The sequence below is a fragment of the Propithecus coquereli genome, unplaced genomic scaffold (assembly GCF_000956105.1).
Source record: "Propithecus coquereli isolate 6110/MARCELLA unplaced genomic scaffold, Pcoq_1.0 Scaffold438, whole genome shotgun sequence".
Taxonomy (NCBI): Eukaryota; Metazoa; Chordata; class Mammalia; order Primates; family Indriidae; genus Propithecus; species Propithecus coquereli.
The window spans coordinates 1,539,997-1,552,751 of record NW_012150152.1 but is presented as its reverse complement, the minus strand read 5'-3'; the positions used below and the strand labels follow the sequence as shown (position 1 = coordinate 1,552,751).

The following is a 12,755-nucleotide window of genomic DNA, read 5'->3' as shown; positions in this document are numbered from 1 at the left end:
ATCAGGTTGTCTCGACCTGATTTAACCCAAGCCATGTGTTTCAAATCAAAAACATTCAGCACCATCTCCTGCTCTGGGCAAATCAACTGGAACCACACCCTCCTCCCAAGATACCCCTGCTGGTCCCCTTGGGAACCCCTGTGCTCCTCTACCCAGGGTGATTCCTGCCTCCACCTCTGCTTCTGGCACATCTGTGATCTCTTGGGGTGTCTGTATCCCTGAGCCTGGAGGATCCCTGGGGCCAGGCTGGGGGTGGGGAGGTGTTTGTTGAATTAATGAATGCATCATTTGCCTGGCAGACTCCTATGCACTCTTCAAAAACCCAATTCCAATGTCCCTTTTTCAGGATATTTTCCCTGTCTCCCCAGGGATACTCCCCACTTCCCCAGCTCTTGGCTTCATCCTCTAGCCCAGCCCTGACTTCACAGAGCTGGGGGACATCTGTGTCCAGCTCATCGTCCTCCAGAATGATGTCTCCTTGGGGACCAGGACTGAGGCCATCTGGGTACTCCAGCAGCACCCAGCACAGGAAAGTTGTCAGGAAAGTTGAATGAATGAATGAATGAACGAATGAACCTGTTGCAGGGCCTGGAGTCAGATGCTGGGTGAACCGGGGGAAATCGCAGCTGATGCGCCAGTCGCTGAATCCGTCCCTCGCCCTCTCTGAAGCTCACTTTCCCATCCGCTAAATGGGTTAACTCAGAGCCTGTGCCCCAGGCTGCTGCAAAGATGAAATGAACTAACACACAAATCTTGTGACCTCAGGCTCCCTCACAGCCCAGACCAGGACTGATTCACACCCGGGACCAGCGACTTTGGTCCTCTCCCCAGCACCCAGAACAGAAGTGTCGCTTAGTGAATGTTAATAAACAAAGGCGATGAGGCAGGGGGCAGAGGGGGAGGCCAGAAGGGCAGATGTGTTAAAAATCTGACAGCCCGAGTGTTGAGGACATGAGGTGACATGGCCTCCCTCATGGGCCGCTTGAGCAACAGCCTGGCCATTTCTTACCCAGCCATTCCATCCCGGGCCTCATTGGGGAGAAAGGGGGACATTGAACAAAAGGCTCAGAGCTGCTTTTTCCACGATAGTCCAACCTGCAAACCACCCAAATGCATATCAACGGGAGAACGGATAAATAGTGAAAAATTGGTACCCGGTGGTTATAATTTTTTTAATGGGAAAAAAAACCCACCCAAGTGTCGGCGAGGATGTAGGGATATTGGAACTCTCATGCGCTGCTGGCGGCGGAGTAGCATGGTGCAGCTGCTGTGAGAAATAGTCTAACCGCTCCTGAAAAAGCTAAACATGGAATTGCCATGTGACCCAGCAATTCTACTCCTAGGTATATACCAAGAGAACTGAAAACAGGTGTTCAAACAAAAACAATTTTTTATTTTTTTTTGAGACAGGGTCTCGCTCTGTCACCTGGGCTAGAGTGCGGTGGTGTGATTATAGCTCACAGCAACCTCCGACTCCTGGGCTCAAGCGATCCTCCTGCCTCAGCCTTCCAAAGTGTTAAGGTTACAGGTGTGAGCCACTGTGCCTGGCTCAAACAAAAATTTGTACACACTTTTTCATAGCTAAAAATAACCAAACTGTGGACTCAGAGTAGCCAACAATCACGAAAGGTGGAAACAACCCAAGCATCCGTCAACAGATGAATGGAGAAGCCAAATGTGGCCCCGCCATGCAACGGAATATCGCTCAGCCACGAAAGGCACGAAGCACTGCTCCGCGTTACAACGGGGATGCGCCTTGAAAGCGTCCTGCTGCGGGGAAGAGGCCAGACACAGAAGGTCACACACTGTACGGAAGGGCCAGAATGGGCAAATCCTTAGGGACAGAAAAGTGGGCTAGTGGTTGCCAGGGGCTGGAGGAAGGGCAAACGGGCATGAGTGAGCGCTGATGGGCGTGGGGTCTCTCTCTAAGAGGATGAAAGCATTCTGGAGCCAGGTGTTAGTGAGGATGGCACAATATCGTGAATGCTCTCAATGTCACTGCATTGTACACTTAAAATGGTTGAAACGGTAAATTTTATGTTATGTGTATTTTACCATAATAAAAAAGAACAACAAAAATTTGGCAGTGTGGAATACTACACAGCCATGAAAGGGAATATGCGCCTGCCCTCGACACAACATAGGCCGGATCCAGATCTGTGTAGGTGAAGTTCAAAACCAGCGAAAACTCCCCTGCAGTGATGGAGGCCGGGGCAGCGGTCACCTTGGGGGAGGGGAAAATCAACCAGAGGGTCACAGGAACCACCAGAGTCTGATGATGTACTAGATCTTGACCTGAGGGCTGTCAGTGTTACTAAGCTCCACTCTTGACATGCACGAATTTGACCATGTCTATGTCAAACCTCAGCAAAAATGTTAAAGAGAAAAGAATTGCCAGGGGAAGAAGATGAGAGCCTCTGACAGTCCTGAGGGCCTCGGGTTCCACTGTCTCCACAGATGCCATCACCTGACCCCTCCAGGGACTGGGGACCTGGAAACAGGCACGAAGCTGGGCGTGGACAAAGACCAGTCCCATGCCTGGGATTTCAGAGATGGTCCCCAGATGCTTCTCAATCTCTGGCGAAATGCTCCCCACACCAGGGTCCTCAGCCTGGGGGACACTTTGGGACAGGAAGAGCTCAGGGCTCCAGAATACTCAGGACATTAGCTCCCAAAGCCCAGGGGGGGACCTTCCCCCCAAATCAGACCCCCACGGTGGAGACACATCTTGGCACCTCAGGCCCTTTAAGACCAACTAGAATTAACACCAATTATAACTCACAGCTGTGGACAGGAGAGGGTGGAATTCAGTGAGAAGCTCGAATCCTGGGCCAATCAGTAAGTGCGCGTGAAGGAGTAAGCGAACGAATGAATGGCGGTAAACAGGCCTTTCATGCCCATTCCGAGAGTCTGGGTCACGCCCTTCTCAGCCTTGTCCCGCACGAGCCAGGGACAGACAGAGCCCAACACACACGCTCGCACCCCCATGATCGCTCAGAGCAACAACAGAGGAAATCACAGGCAGTCGGGGCTCAGGGAAGGGAGCCAGGGAGAGGGACCAGGACAGAGGAAGGATGTCATGGCCAAAAAGAGAGAGCGGAAGTGGAGCAGACGGCACGTGGCCAGCAGCTGTTGCACACTGGCCAGAGAGGAAGTGGGGCTGAACAACCCAGATAATGAACGGCAGTGGGAGGCTGATCCTGCTTCCCAGACCTCTCCTATTGCTGTCCTGATTTGCTTTGCATACTTCTGGAGACAGACAGCTCACTCCTGAGGAAGACAGCTCAGTCCTCCCCTGGTATGGATGACTGTCCAAAAGTTCAATGCAAGATGATTTGTCAAGTAGTGGCTGCTATAGGTACAAGGGGTGAAGGAGATTGTCTGGGGGAGAAAGGGGTAGAACCACACAGGCAGACCCACTTGGGGTCGAATCTGCTCTACCATTTACTTACAGGCCTGGCGACTTCATCCCTCTAAATCCCAGTTTCCTCGCCTTTCCTCTGAAATAGCCATAACAACAGTGCCTACCTCATAGCTCTGTGCATGTATTCAATGAGCTAATGGAGTAAAATGCCTGGCACACAGTAGGTGCAGCATGTGCGTTACCCTGCCCCAGAACGAGTGCTTCTGATGGGTCCCAAACACACATGTACTTCCTCACCTCTAAAACTCTGCACGTGCTGTAACTTCTGCCTCACTGTAACTGCTGCCTCAGGTGCTCTTGCCCAACCACCCACATCTGGCAAACTCTTACACGTTCTTCAAAGCCCTACCTTCAAGATACATTTCTTTTCTTTGTTCAAGCCCTGACCTGGAGAGCTGGACTAGCCATCTGCCCCTGGGTTCGACTGGGCCCACTGCCACGTGATGTGAGTTCTCCCAGAGCCGGGATTCTCACTGACACGTGGTAGGCACGCGCTCAAAGCTTGCTGAATGAATGAATGAATGGATGGATGGATGGTCATTTGGCAGGGGTGGCCGGAAGTTTAGACCCGGGCGCCCACCCACAGCTTTGGCGCCCCCACCTCGTGCTCTCCACGTCCTCGATGGGCTTGGAGGGGGCCCGACAAAGGGACGAGGAGGGGCTTCCGGGCGGGGTCTTCAGCACTTCCGGTACGGCCCCTTTAAGGGGCGGGGCCAAGGGCAGGGCCTTCTGGGGCAGGGCGGTGCGAAGATGGCGGCGGCGGCGGCGGTGGCGCCGCCGAGCTCGCTGCTGCTCGTGGTGGGCGGCGAGTGCGGGTGCCCCGGGCTCCTCGCCTACGTCCTGGAGGAGCTCGAACGAGGTCGGGCCGGCCCGGGGGTGCGGGCGCCCGGGAGGCCGCGCGTCTCGGCCCGGGGTTCGGGCGTGGGGCGGAGGGGCCCGGGATCCGGGGTCCGGGGCGTTGGCGGGCCGGGGCCCGGCCTCCCTCACCGTTAGGCTCACGGTGCCGGCAAAGGCGGGATGGCGCCCGCGGAGGAAACGGCATCGGGCCTGGACTGGGCTGCCCCGCCCCGGCTCTGGGTGCACACCCGGGAGGGGATACGGGCTTTGGGATCCGCTTCCCGCCGGACAGACCCGCCCGCGGGGGAGGGGAGCGTCGCCTTGGATCCCCGGGTCTAAGCAGCCTGGACGTCCTGGGGAGAGGAGCAGATACGGGGAAGGCAGGCCTGGAGCCCCGGGGCCCACTTTCTGTTGCTGCACGAGGAGCTGCTAATTGGGGTGTGGGCGGGTGCAGCCTGCCCCTGGGATTTGGCACCGAGGGAGGTGGGTGAGTCATGGGTGCACCTGTTAGGTTCACCTGCAGCCACTTGGCACGGTGGGACTGGCAGGCGTGATACACCCCTGGGTGTGGAAGATGGTTATTCCGCATCTCTTGTAACGTTGTATGTAATAATGGGACAGCAGCACTCATCTCGGTTCTTGTGCTTGGGGACTGTTCCCTGAGCACCCGCTGTGCACTAGGCCTTCCTGCCCTCAAGGGCCTCATGGTCTGGTGGGGGGATGGGCCCAAAGTGAGCGAGGAGATTGAACAAGTTTTAGGCTCACATGGTGTTAGGATGCAAAGAGCTGAGGGGACAGCTGGTCTTAGCACCTGAAGGGTGGGGACACAGGGGGAAGGGCCTCTGGGCAGAGGGAACAGGTGGGGAGGCAGGGGCCAGGCCTCCAGGCGCAGAGAGTGGAGACGTGCCCGGCAGGAGCAGCGAGGAGGGGGAGATGGGAGAGGTGCCGGCTCTGTTGCTGATGTCCTGAGTTTGGTCTGTAAAATACTTGCACGTGCCATGAGTTCCTTGAACCAGCTGCGGCAAGACCTGTGGGTGTTGGGTGGTTCCGAGTCTCTAGGCTGCAGCGAATGAGAACGGGCGGGAGGGGGCTGGGGTGGCCCTCGCCCACTTAGTGCTAGTTATTGAAATATTTTGGTACCTGGGGGGCCCAGCTGAACTGCCCCCTCCCACCAGGTGTCCGGTCCTGGGATGTTGATCCTGGCGTCTGCAGCCTCGATGAACAGCTCAAGGTCTTTGTGTCCCGGCACTCGGCCACCTTCTCCAGCATCGTGAAAGGTGAGCCTGGTGTCCCCATGTGCCCTGGCTGCTTCCCTTCTGCGTGTTCATTGGGCAAGTGCTCCCAAAGTGCCAGCTGTGTGTCGGGCGTTGGGAGGGGGTATCATTACTACAGTAATAATACAGCCAGGACCTTCTGAGTGCTGAGCAGGAGCGAGCCCTGACCCAGTGATAACTCCTTTGGTCCTCAACAGCCCACAGGCAGGAACTAGTGTTTTTGTCCCTGATTTACAGGTGAGGAGACCTTGGTGTCGAAGGGGCGGGGAGTCCTCCAAGGAGGTGGCTTTTTGGATGAGAAACTGCTGGGGTGGGAGTATCAGGTGGAGGGAAGGGCCCCAGCAGTGAGACAGAACATCTGGAAGCTGGGGTGGGGGGTCACTGAGCTGGGCTGGAAGATGGCATGTGGGCCCCATGTAGGCGGGGACCTAATCTGCTTCACGGCTGTGACCGCTGCACATGGTGGGTACACAGTAGGCACTCAGTAGATGGAGAACTGAGAAGGAATGAAATCAAGAAGGGCTCCACTCTGCGCGAAGCTCCCTGGGGATCCTGGGGTGACCCAGAGCGAACAGGGCACTTGGTGAGCAGGGCTCGGGTGTTGCCTGCAACTCTCCCTGCTCCTGCTTCCCTTCAGCCCGTGGAGTCACCTCCTAGCTGCTGCTGGAGCGGAGGGGAAGGAAGTGTCCGTCCTCATTGTCCCAGCAGGTCCTGGTGGCTTCCTGACCTCTCCTGGGGCAGGGAGGGGGGCTGGAAATCCTGTCTGCTCTATGTGACCTCTGCGGCCACTTCCCCTCTCTGCCTTGGTTTCCCCAGCAGAACGGGGCAATATCTGTGTGATAAGAAGCATGACAAACACGACAAAGGTTGACCAGCGCTAGGGGGTCATCGCCCCTCCAGCCACAGAGGCTGGGGCTTTGTGTTTAAAACACGTGTGCGTTCTGAGAGACAGGCTGGGTTAGGGTTCCAAAAGCGACCGGTCCCGCGCCCTGCCCCACCTGTCCTGCCTCTGGGCCTTTGCCCAGGTCGTCTATTCTTCCGGGTGTGCCCTCATTGACACCCCTCCCCATCCCACCCCCGGCTCTGGGCTCCTTGTCTATGAGATGGCAGTGACGATGGCTTCGCCGTGGGGCTGCCAGCTGCAGTGAAGCCCGGCTCACGGTGGGGCCTCTTGTTACCGCCATTTCCGGTGTGAGGCCTGCTGGGTCGGGTTGGGGTGTTCTGTTCTTGCCTCTTCCTGACCCGCAGCTCTACCGCGTGCTTGTTAACGCTCGTATGACCCAGGGGGGGTTCCCAGAGGAGTTTGTGTCACTTGCGGGTCACGCAGGGAGCAGGGTTTGGCTCCAGGGCAGTGTGGCCCCACATGAGCGGCCCGGTCTGACCCCCCACAGGCCAGCGGAGTCTGCATCACCGCGGAGAGGCCCTGGAGACCCTGGTCCTCCTGAACCCATCAGACAAGTCCCTGTGTGACGAGGTAGGGACAATTGGCGTCCCAGAGGGAGAGGCTGTGGGGACTGGTATCATCCCTGTCCTCATCTCATGTCCCCATCTTCATACCACCTAAAGCCCTCTCCTGAGACACCCAGCACCGAAGCCAGGAGCAGGAAAGGCTGGCGTTGGGGAGGGGGAGAGGTGGGGGGAGCACTCACCGCACGGGCCGGGGAGAACAGAGTTCTAGAGGTGGGAGGCAGGGCCTGACTGATGTTTGTGTCCTGTGAGTTCCCTTCAGCTAGGCCACAGTACTCGTGTGAGTTGACTTATTAATTGGCTTGTGGGCATCTGTATCCTTCTCTCAATTATATATTAAAAAGATGAACAAGGCCGGGCACGGTGGCTCTCGCCTGTAATGCTGGCACTTTGGGAAGCCGAGACTGGAGGAGGATCGCTTGAGCCCAGGAGTTGGAGTCCAGCCTGGGCAACATAGCAAGATCCCATCTCTGCAAAAAATAAAAAATTAGCCAGATGCGGTGGTGTGCACCTATAGTCCTAGCTACTCAGGAGGCTGAGCCAGGAGTTTGAGGTTGCAGTGAGCTCTGATGATGCCACTGCACTCCAGCCTAGGCAACAGAGCCAGAGACCCTTGTCTCCAAAAAAAAGCACTGGGACACCCCACTAGAGACCCTCTTACAGGTTGATTCCTTTGATCAAAAACGTTCCCTTTTGCTCTCTCAAGGAGCTCTCCGTCTATAGGAGACAGAGCTGGACACATAATCCCCAGCTGGACTGGAGGGCGAGGCGGGCTTGAGAGAGCCCGGGAGGGGCAAGGAGGGCTCTCAGGAGGAGGGGGTGTCAGAGCTGGGCATGAGCCCGTGGAGATGCCGCAGGGGTTGGGGGTGGGGCGCAGTGGGACTGGCACAGGCGGCCTTTCCTAGCTAGTTGAGCACTGGGCTGGCCTTGGGGTAGGGCCAGAGGGTGGGTGGTTGTGTGTAGTTTGGGGCTGGGGGTTCCCCAAAGAGGACTGCTAGATACATTGCTGCACAGAATGGGCCCTTTAATGCTTGCCCCGCCCCCAGCTCCGGAACCTTCTGTTGGACCCCGCCCCTCACAAGCTGCTGGTGCTGGCCGGGCCCTGCCTGGAAGGGACAGGGGAGCTGCTGCTGCAGACAGGGGGCTTCTCACCCCACCACTTCCTCCAGGTCCTGGGGGACAGAGAGGTGAGCTGCCCCCATGCCATCCTCCCTGCGCCTGCTCTGGATCCCGGCTCGTGCCTGTCCAGCCCCCGTGCCCTGCTGTCCTCCCCGACCCCATCTCCTCCTCTGCAGGATGGCAGTGGTGACGCCCGTGCCTCCTGGCTGTCAGGGCTCGGTCCTGTCGTCCGCCACAGGGCATGGTGTGAGCGGGGCCTGTAGGTCAGCCCATGTCCCAGAGGCCTGATGTGGTGCCCCAGATTCCAGGTCCCAGCTGGGATGGATCCAAGTGGGTCCTTCTGGAGCCCTCCGTCTGGGTGGGGCAAATGAGCCAAAACCCCTGGCAGATCACATTTTCACATCGTAGTGATGAGAAAATGTGCAGTAGGCAGAGGGGAGCATGGAAGGTCTCCTTGGAGGGAGCTGTGCCCCAGAAGGCAAGAACAGCAAGTACAAAGGTCCTGGGGCAGGGAGGTGTTTGAGGGGGAGGGAAAGAGAGGCAGGAGATAGGCCAGACCATGGGGCCTCATGGCCCGGGGAGGCTGGGTTTTGCTGGAGCGTGGTAAGGAGCAGGCAGGGGCCCTCCCAGCTCCAGGAGGCAGGACAGGGTGTCCTCACCCAGTTTTCCCAAGGGGCTGGGTGTTGCCTGGCTCTGGCTGGCCCCTCACCCCTCCCTCCCACCTGCAGATCCAGAACATCCTAGCCTCCACGCCCCCGCCTGCACGCCTGCCCGCACTCACCATCACCTGCCCGACCTTCGGAGACTGGGCCCAGCTGGCGCCCGACCTGCCCGGCCTGCAGGGCGCGCTCCGGCTGCAACTGCGGCTGAACCCGCGGGCGCAGCTGCCGGCCTCCGAGGGACTGCGCGAGTTCCTGGAGTACGTGGCGGAGTCTCTGGAGCCGCCGTCCCCCTTCGAGCTGCTGGAGCCTCCGTCCTCCGGGGGCTTCCTCAGGCTGGCCCAGCCGTGCTGCTACATCTTCCCTGGTGGCCTCGGGGACGCCGCCTTCTTTGCTGTCAATGGCTTCACGATGCTCGTCAACGGTGGCTCGAACCCCAAGTCCAGCTTCTGGAAACTGGTGCGGCACCTGGACCGGGTGGATGCGGTTTTGGTGACCCACGCTGGTGCCGACAGCCTGCCTGGCCTCAACAGCTTACTGCGGCGCAAGCTGGCAGAGCGCCAGGAGGTGGCAGCCGGCGGGGGCTCCTGGAACGACCGGCTGCGCAGGCTCATCTCCCCCAACCTAGGGGTCGTGTTCCTCAACGCCCGGGAGGCTGCCGTGCGCCTGGTGCGTGGCGAGGACGAGGCGGAGCTGGCACTGAGCCTCCTGAGCCAGCTGGGCATCACACCCCTGTCTCTGAGCCGCGGCCCGCCGCCGGCCCAGCCCACCGTGCTCTTCCAGAAGATGGGTGTGGGCCGGCTGGACATGTATGTGCTGCACCCGCCGTCCACCGGCGCGGAGCGCTCCCCGGCCTCCGTGTGCGCCCTGCTGGTGTGGCACCCCGCGGGCCCCGCCGAGAAGGTGGTGCGCGTGCTGTTCCCGGGGTGCACACCGCCCGCCCGCCTCCTGGATGGCCTGGTCCGCCTGCAGCACTTGGGGTTCTTGCGGGAGCCAGTGGTGACGCCCCAGGACCTAGAGGGCCCACGGCGAGCAGAAAGCAGAGAGAGCGTGGGCTCGCGAGACAGCTTGAAGAGAGAGGGCCGGGCCCCCGCCCCCGCCAGGCCCGGCCAGGACCGCCCTGGGGGCGCCCGCAAGGAGTCCGCCCGGGCTGAGGCCCCGCGCAGGACTGAGAAAGAAGCCAGGCCGTCCCGGGAGGTGAAGAAGAACCCCAAGCCCAGTGCCCCCCGGACCCAGCCCTGGGAGGCGCGCCGGGCGGCCTCTGCTGCCCCCAGCCTCAAGACGACGGGTGCCCAGGCAGCCCCCAAGCTCCGCAGGGCGGCCAGGTCGGGCGTCCTGCCTGTGGAGAACGGACCCCGCAGTCCCCCTGGCGTGGGCCGTGGAGAGGCCAGTACCGCGACAGCGACAGGGACGACGACCTGCAGCTCCCCTGCCCCACCCCTGGTGGCCACGCCCAGCCTGGAGCTGGGGCTGAACCCGGCCGGGCAGGAGAAGGCGATGGAGCTGCTGCTGGCTGTGGGCACCCCCCGGCGCACGCCCTCCCCCGAGCCCCGCCAGAGCCCCGCGGAGGGCAGCGGGCGCCTGTCCCTCAGTCCACTGCGGGCCGGGGAGGCCGGGCCCGACGCCTCGCCCACGGCGACCACGCCTACACTGACCACACCGTCGCTGCCCGCCGAGGTGGGCTCCCCGCACTCCACGGAGGTGGACGAGTCCCTGTCCGTGTCTTTTGAACAGGTGCTGCCGCCACCTGCCCCCGCGAGCGAGGCTGGGCTGAGCCTCCCTCTGCGCGGCCCCCGGGCCCGGCGCTCAGCCTCCCCACACGATGTGGACCTGTGCCTGGTGTCACCTTGTGAGTTTGAGCACCGCAAGGCTGTGCCTATGGCGCCGGCAGCTGCGTCCCCCGGCAGCTCCAATGACAGCAGTGCCCGGTCACAGGAGCGCGCAGGTGGGCCAGGGGCCGAGGAGACGCCACCCACATCTGTCAGCGAGTCCCTGCCCACCCTGTCTGACTCGGACCCCCTGCCCGCTACCCCTGGTGCCGGGGATTCAGATGACAACACAGAGGGCTTCGGAGTTCCAGGCCACGACCCCCTGCCTGACCCCCTAAAAGTACCCCCACCACTGCCTGACCCACCCGGCATCTGCATGGTGGACCCTGAGATGATGCCCCCCAAGTCCACCCGGCAGACGGAGAACCCTGGTCGCACGTGGAAGCCCCTGGCCCGGCCCAGCTCAGGCGCTGCGGCCCCCAAAGCCACTCCAGTGGCTGCTGCCAAAACCAAGGGGCTTGCCGGTGGGGACCGGGCCAGCCGACCGCTGAGTGCTCGGAGTGAGCCCAGTGACAAGGGAGGCCGAGCACCCCTGTCCAGAAAGCCCTCGGTCCCCAAGACTGCCACTCGAGGCTTGTCAGGTGAGTACTGGGAGCTGGGGCCCTGTGCTGGGTGACCAGGCATTGGAGTCCCCGTGGCTGTGTGCTGTGTGACCCCAGCCATGCACACCACCTTCTCGGGTGTTCAGTTTCTCCTTCAAAACGGGATTCCAGCCTCCCTGTTGAGGCACTTGCCATCCCGAAGCTTCCGTGCAGCCCTATCAGTGGAAATGACATGAGCATGTCTGGCCCCATGAGTTTTCTAGAAGCCACGATAAGTCAAAAGAAACAGGTGACACTTTAATAGTATATTTTGTTTAACCCATTGGCCAGGAGGCCCCTGCACGTAGCTGTGCTCACAGCCAGGGTGTATCCCAGCAGCGCAGAATCAGCAAAGGGGAAAGGCACCAGGGCAAAGCCCAGAGGAAACCAGGCAGAAGCTTCTAGAATCCTCCAGTGGGGCCACCCACCACATGCTCAATTCCCCCAGCAACAAGTGTGACAACACACCCGCCTGGTGTGTGCAGACACCCTGGACTTTCTGGAAAGGGGAAGGCAGGTGGGGAGCCTACCCCGCCGTATCGCGCAGTCGAGGCCTGCGAGCCCCTCTTCCCAGGCGGGCACGGCCGGGGCCTCCTGAGATCAGGTTCCCAGGGCCCGCTAGGGCCAACCTTTTATTTTAGCAGGTGTTGCCAAGGAGAGAGGGTCTCTGGTCTGCTGTGCTTTTGTTTTTTCAATTATTAAAAATTATACACATAAGAAAATTTACCATCTTAACCATTTTTAAATGTACAGTTTAGTGGAATTAAATACCTTCATATTGTTGTGCAGCTGTCGCCACCATCCGTCCCCAGAACTCTCCTTGCAGAACGGAAACTGTGCCCATTAAACACTAACTCCTCGTCCCCCTCCTCCAGCCCCTGGCACCCACTGTTCTCGTTTGTCTCCGTGAGTCTGATTGCGTTACATAACTCGCGTAAGTGGGATCACACAGCATCTGTCTTTCTGTGACTGGCTCATTTCGTGTAGCATGACGTCCTCAGGGTTCTTCCATGTTGTGGCATGTTTGGGGACTTCATTCTTTTTTATGGTTGAATAATATTCCATCGTGTGAGTGGACCACATTTTGCTTATCCGTTCATCCACCGTGGGCACTTAGGTTGCTTCCACAGTTTAGCTACTTTGAATAATGCTGTGAACACAGGTGTACAGATACTTCTTCGAGACTCCGTGTTAATTCTTTTGGGTATACGCCCTGCCGTGGAGTTGCTGGGTCATACGGTAATTCAGTGTTTCATTGTTTTGAGGAACCACCGTACTGTTTCCCATGCCGGCTGCACCATGTTACATTCTCACCAGCAAGGCACAAGGCTTCCAGTTTCTCCACATCCTTGCCAACATCTGTGACTTTCCTTTCGCTATCGCTAGTAGTCATCCTAATGGATGCGAAGTGATACCTCATTGTGGTCTCGATTTGCATTTCCCTAATGATTAGTGATGTCCAGCGTCTTTTTGTGAGCTTATTGGCCATTTGTATATCTTTCTTCGGAGAAATGTCTATTCAAATCCTTTGCCCATTTTTTAATTGGCCTGTTTATTTTTTTTTT

The 12,755-nt window shown here is 59.1% G+C and overlaps 1 protein-coding gene across 1 annotated transcript in view; it reads left to right on the top strand.

Moving 5' to 3' along the window:
• The first annotated feature begins 4,163 nt into the window (after window positions 1-4,163).
• MAP1S (microtubule-associated protein 1S) overlaps window positions 4,164-12,755 on the top strand; it is a 13,276-nt gene continuing 4,684 nt past the window's right edge. Inside the window, exons 1-5 of the mRNA XM_012654077.1 lie at window positions 4,164-4,283; window positions 5,437-5,538; window positions 6,927-7,009; window positions 8,049-8,189; window positions 8,850-11,190. Coding sequence (XP_012509531.1) covers window positions 4,175-4,283; window positions 5,437-5,538; window positions 6,927-7,009; window positions 8,049-8,189; window positions 8,850-11,190 — 2,776 coding nt within the window. The 5' untranslated portion in view covers window positions 4,164-4,174. The remainder of the gene's footprint in view (window positions 4,284-5,436; window positions 5,539-6,926; window positions 7,010-8,048; window positions 8,190-8,849; window positions 11,191-12,755) is intronic.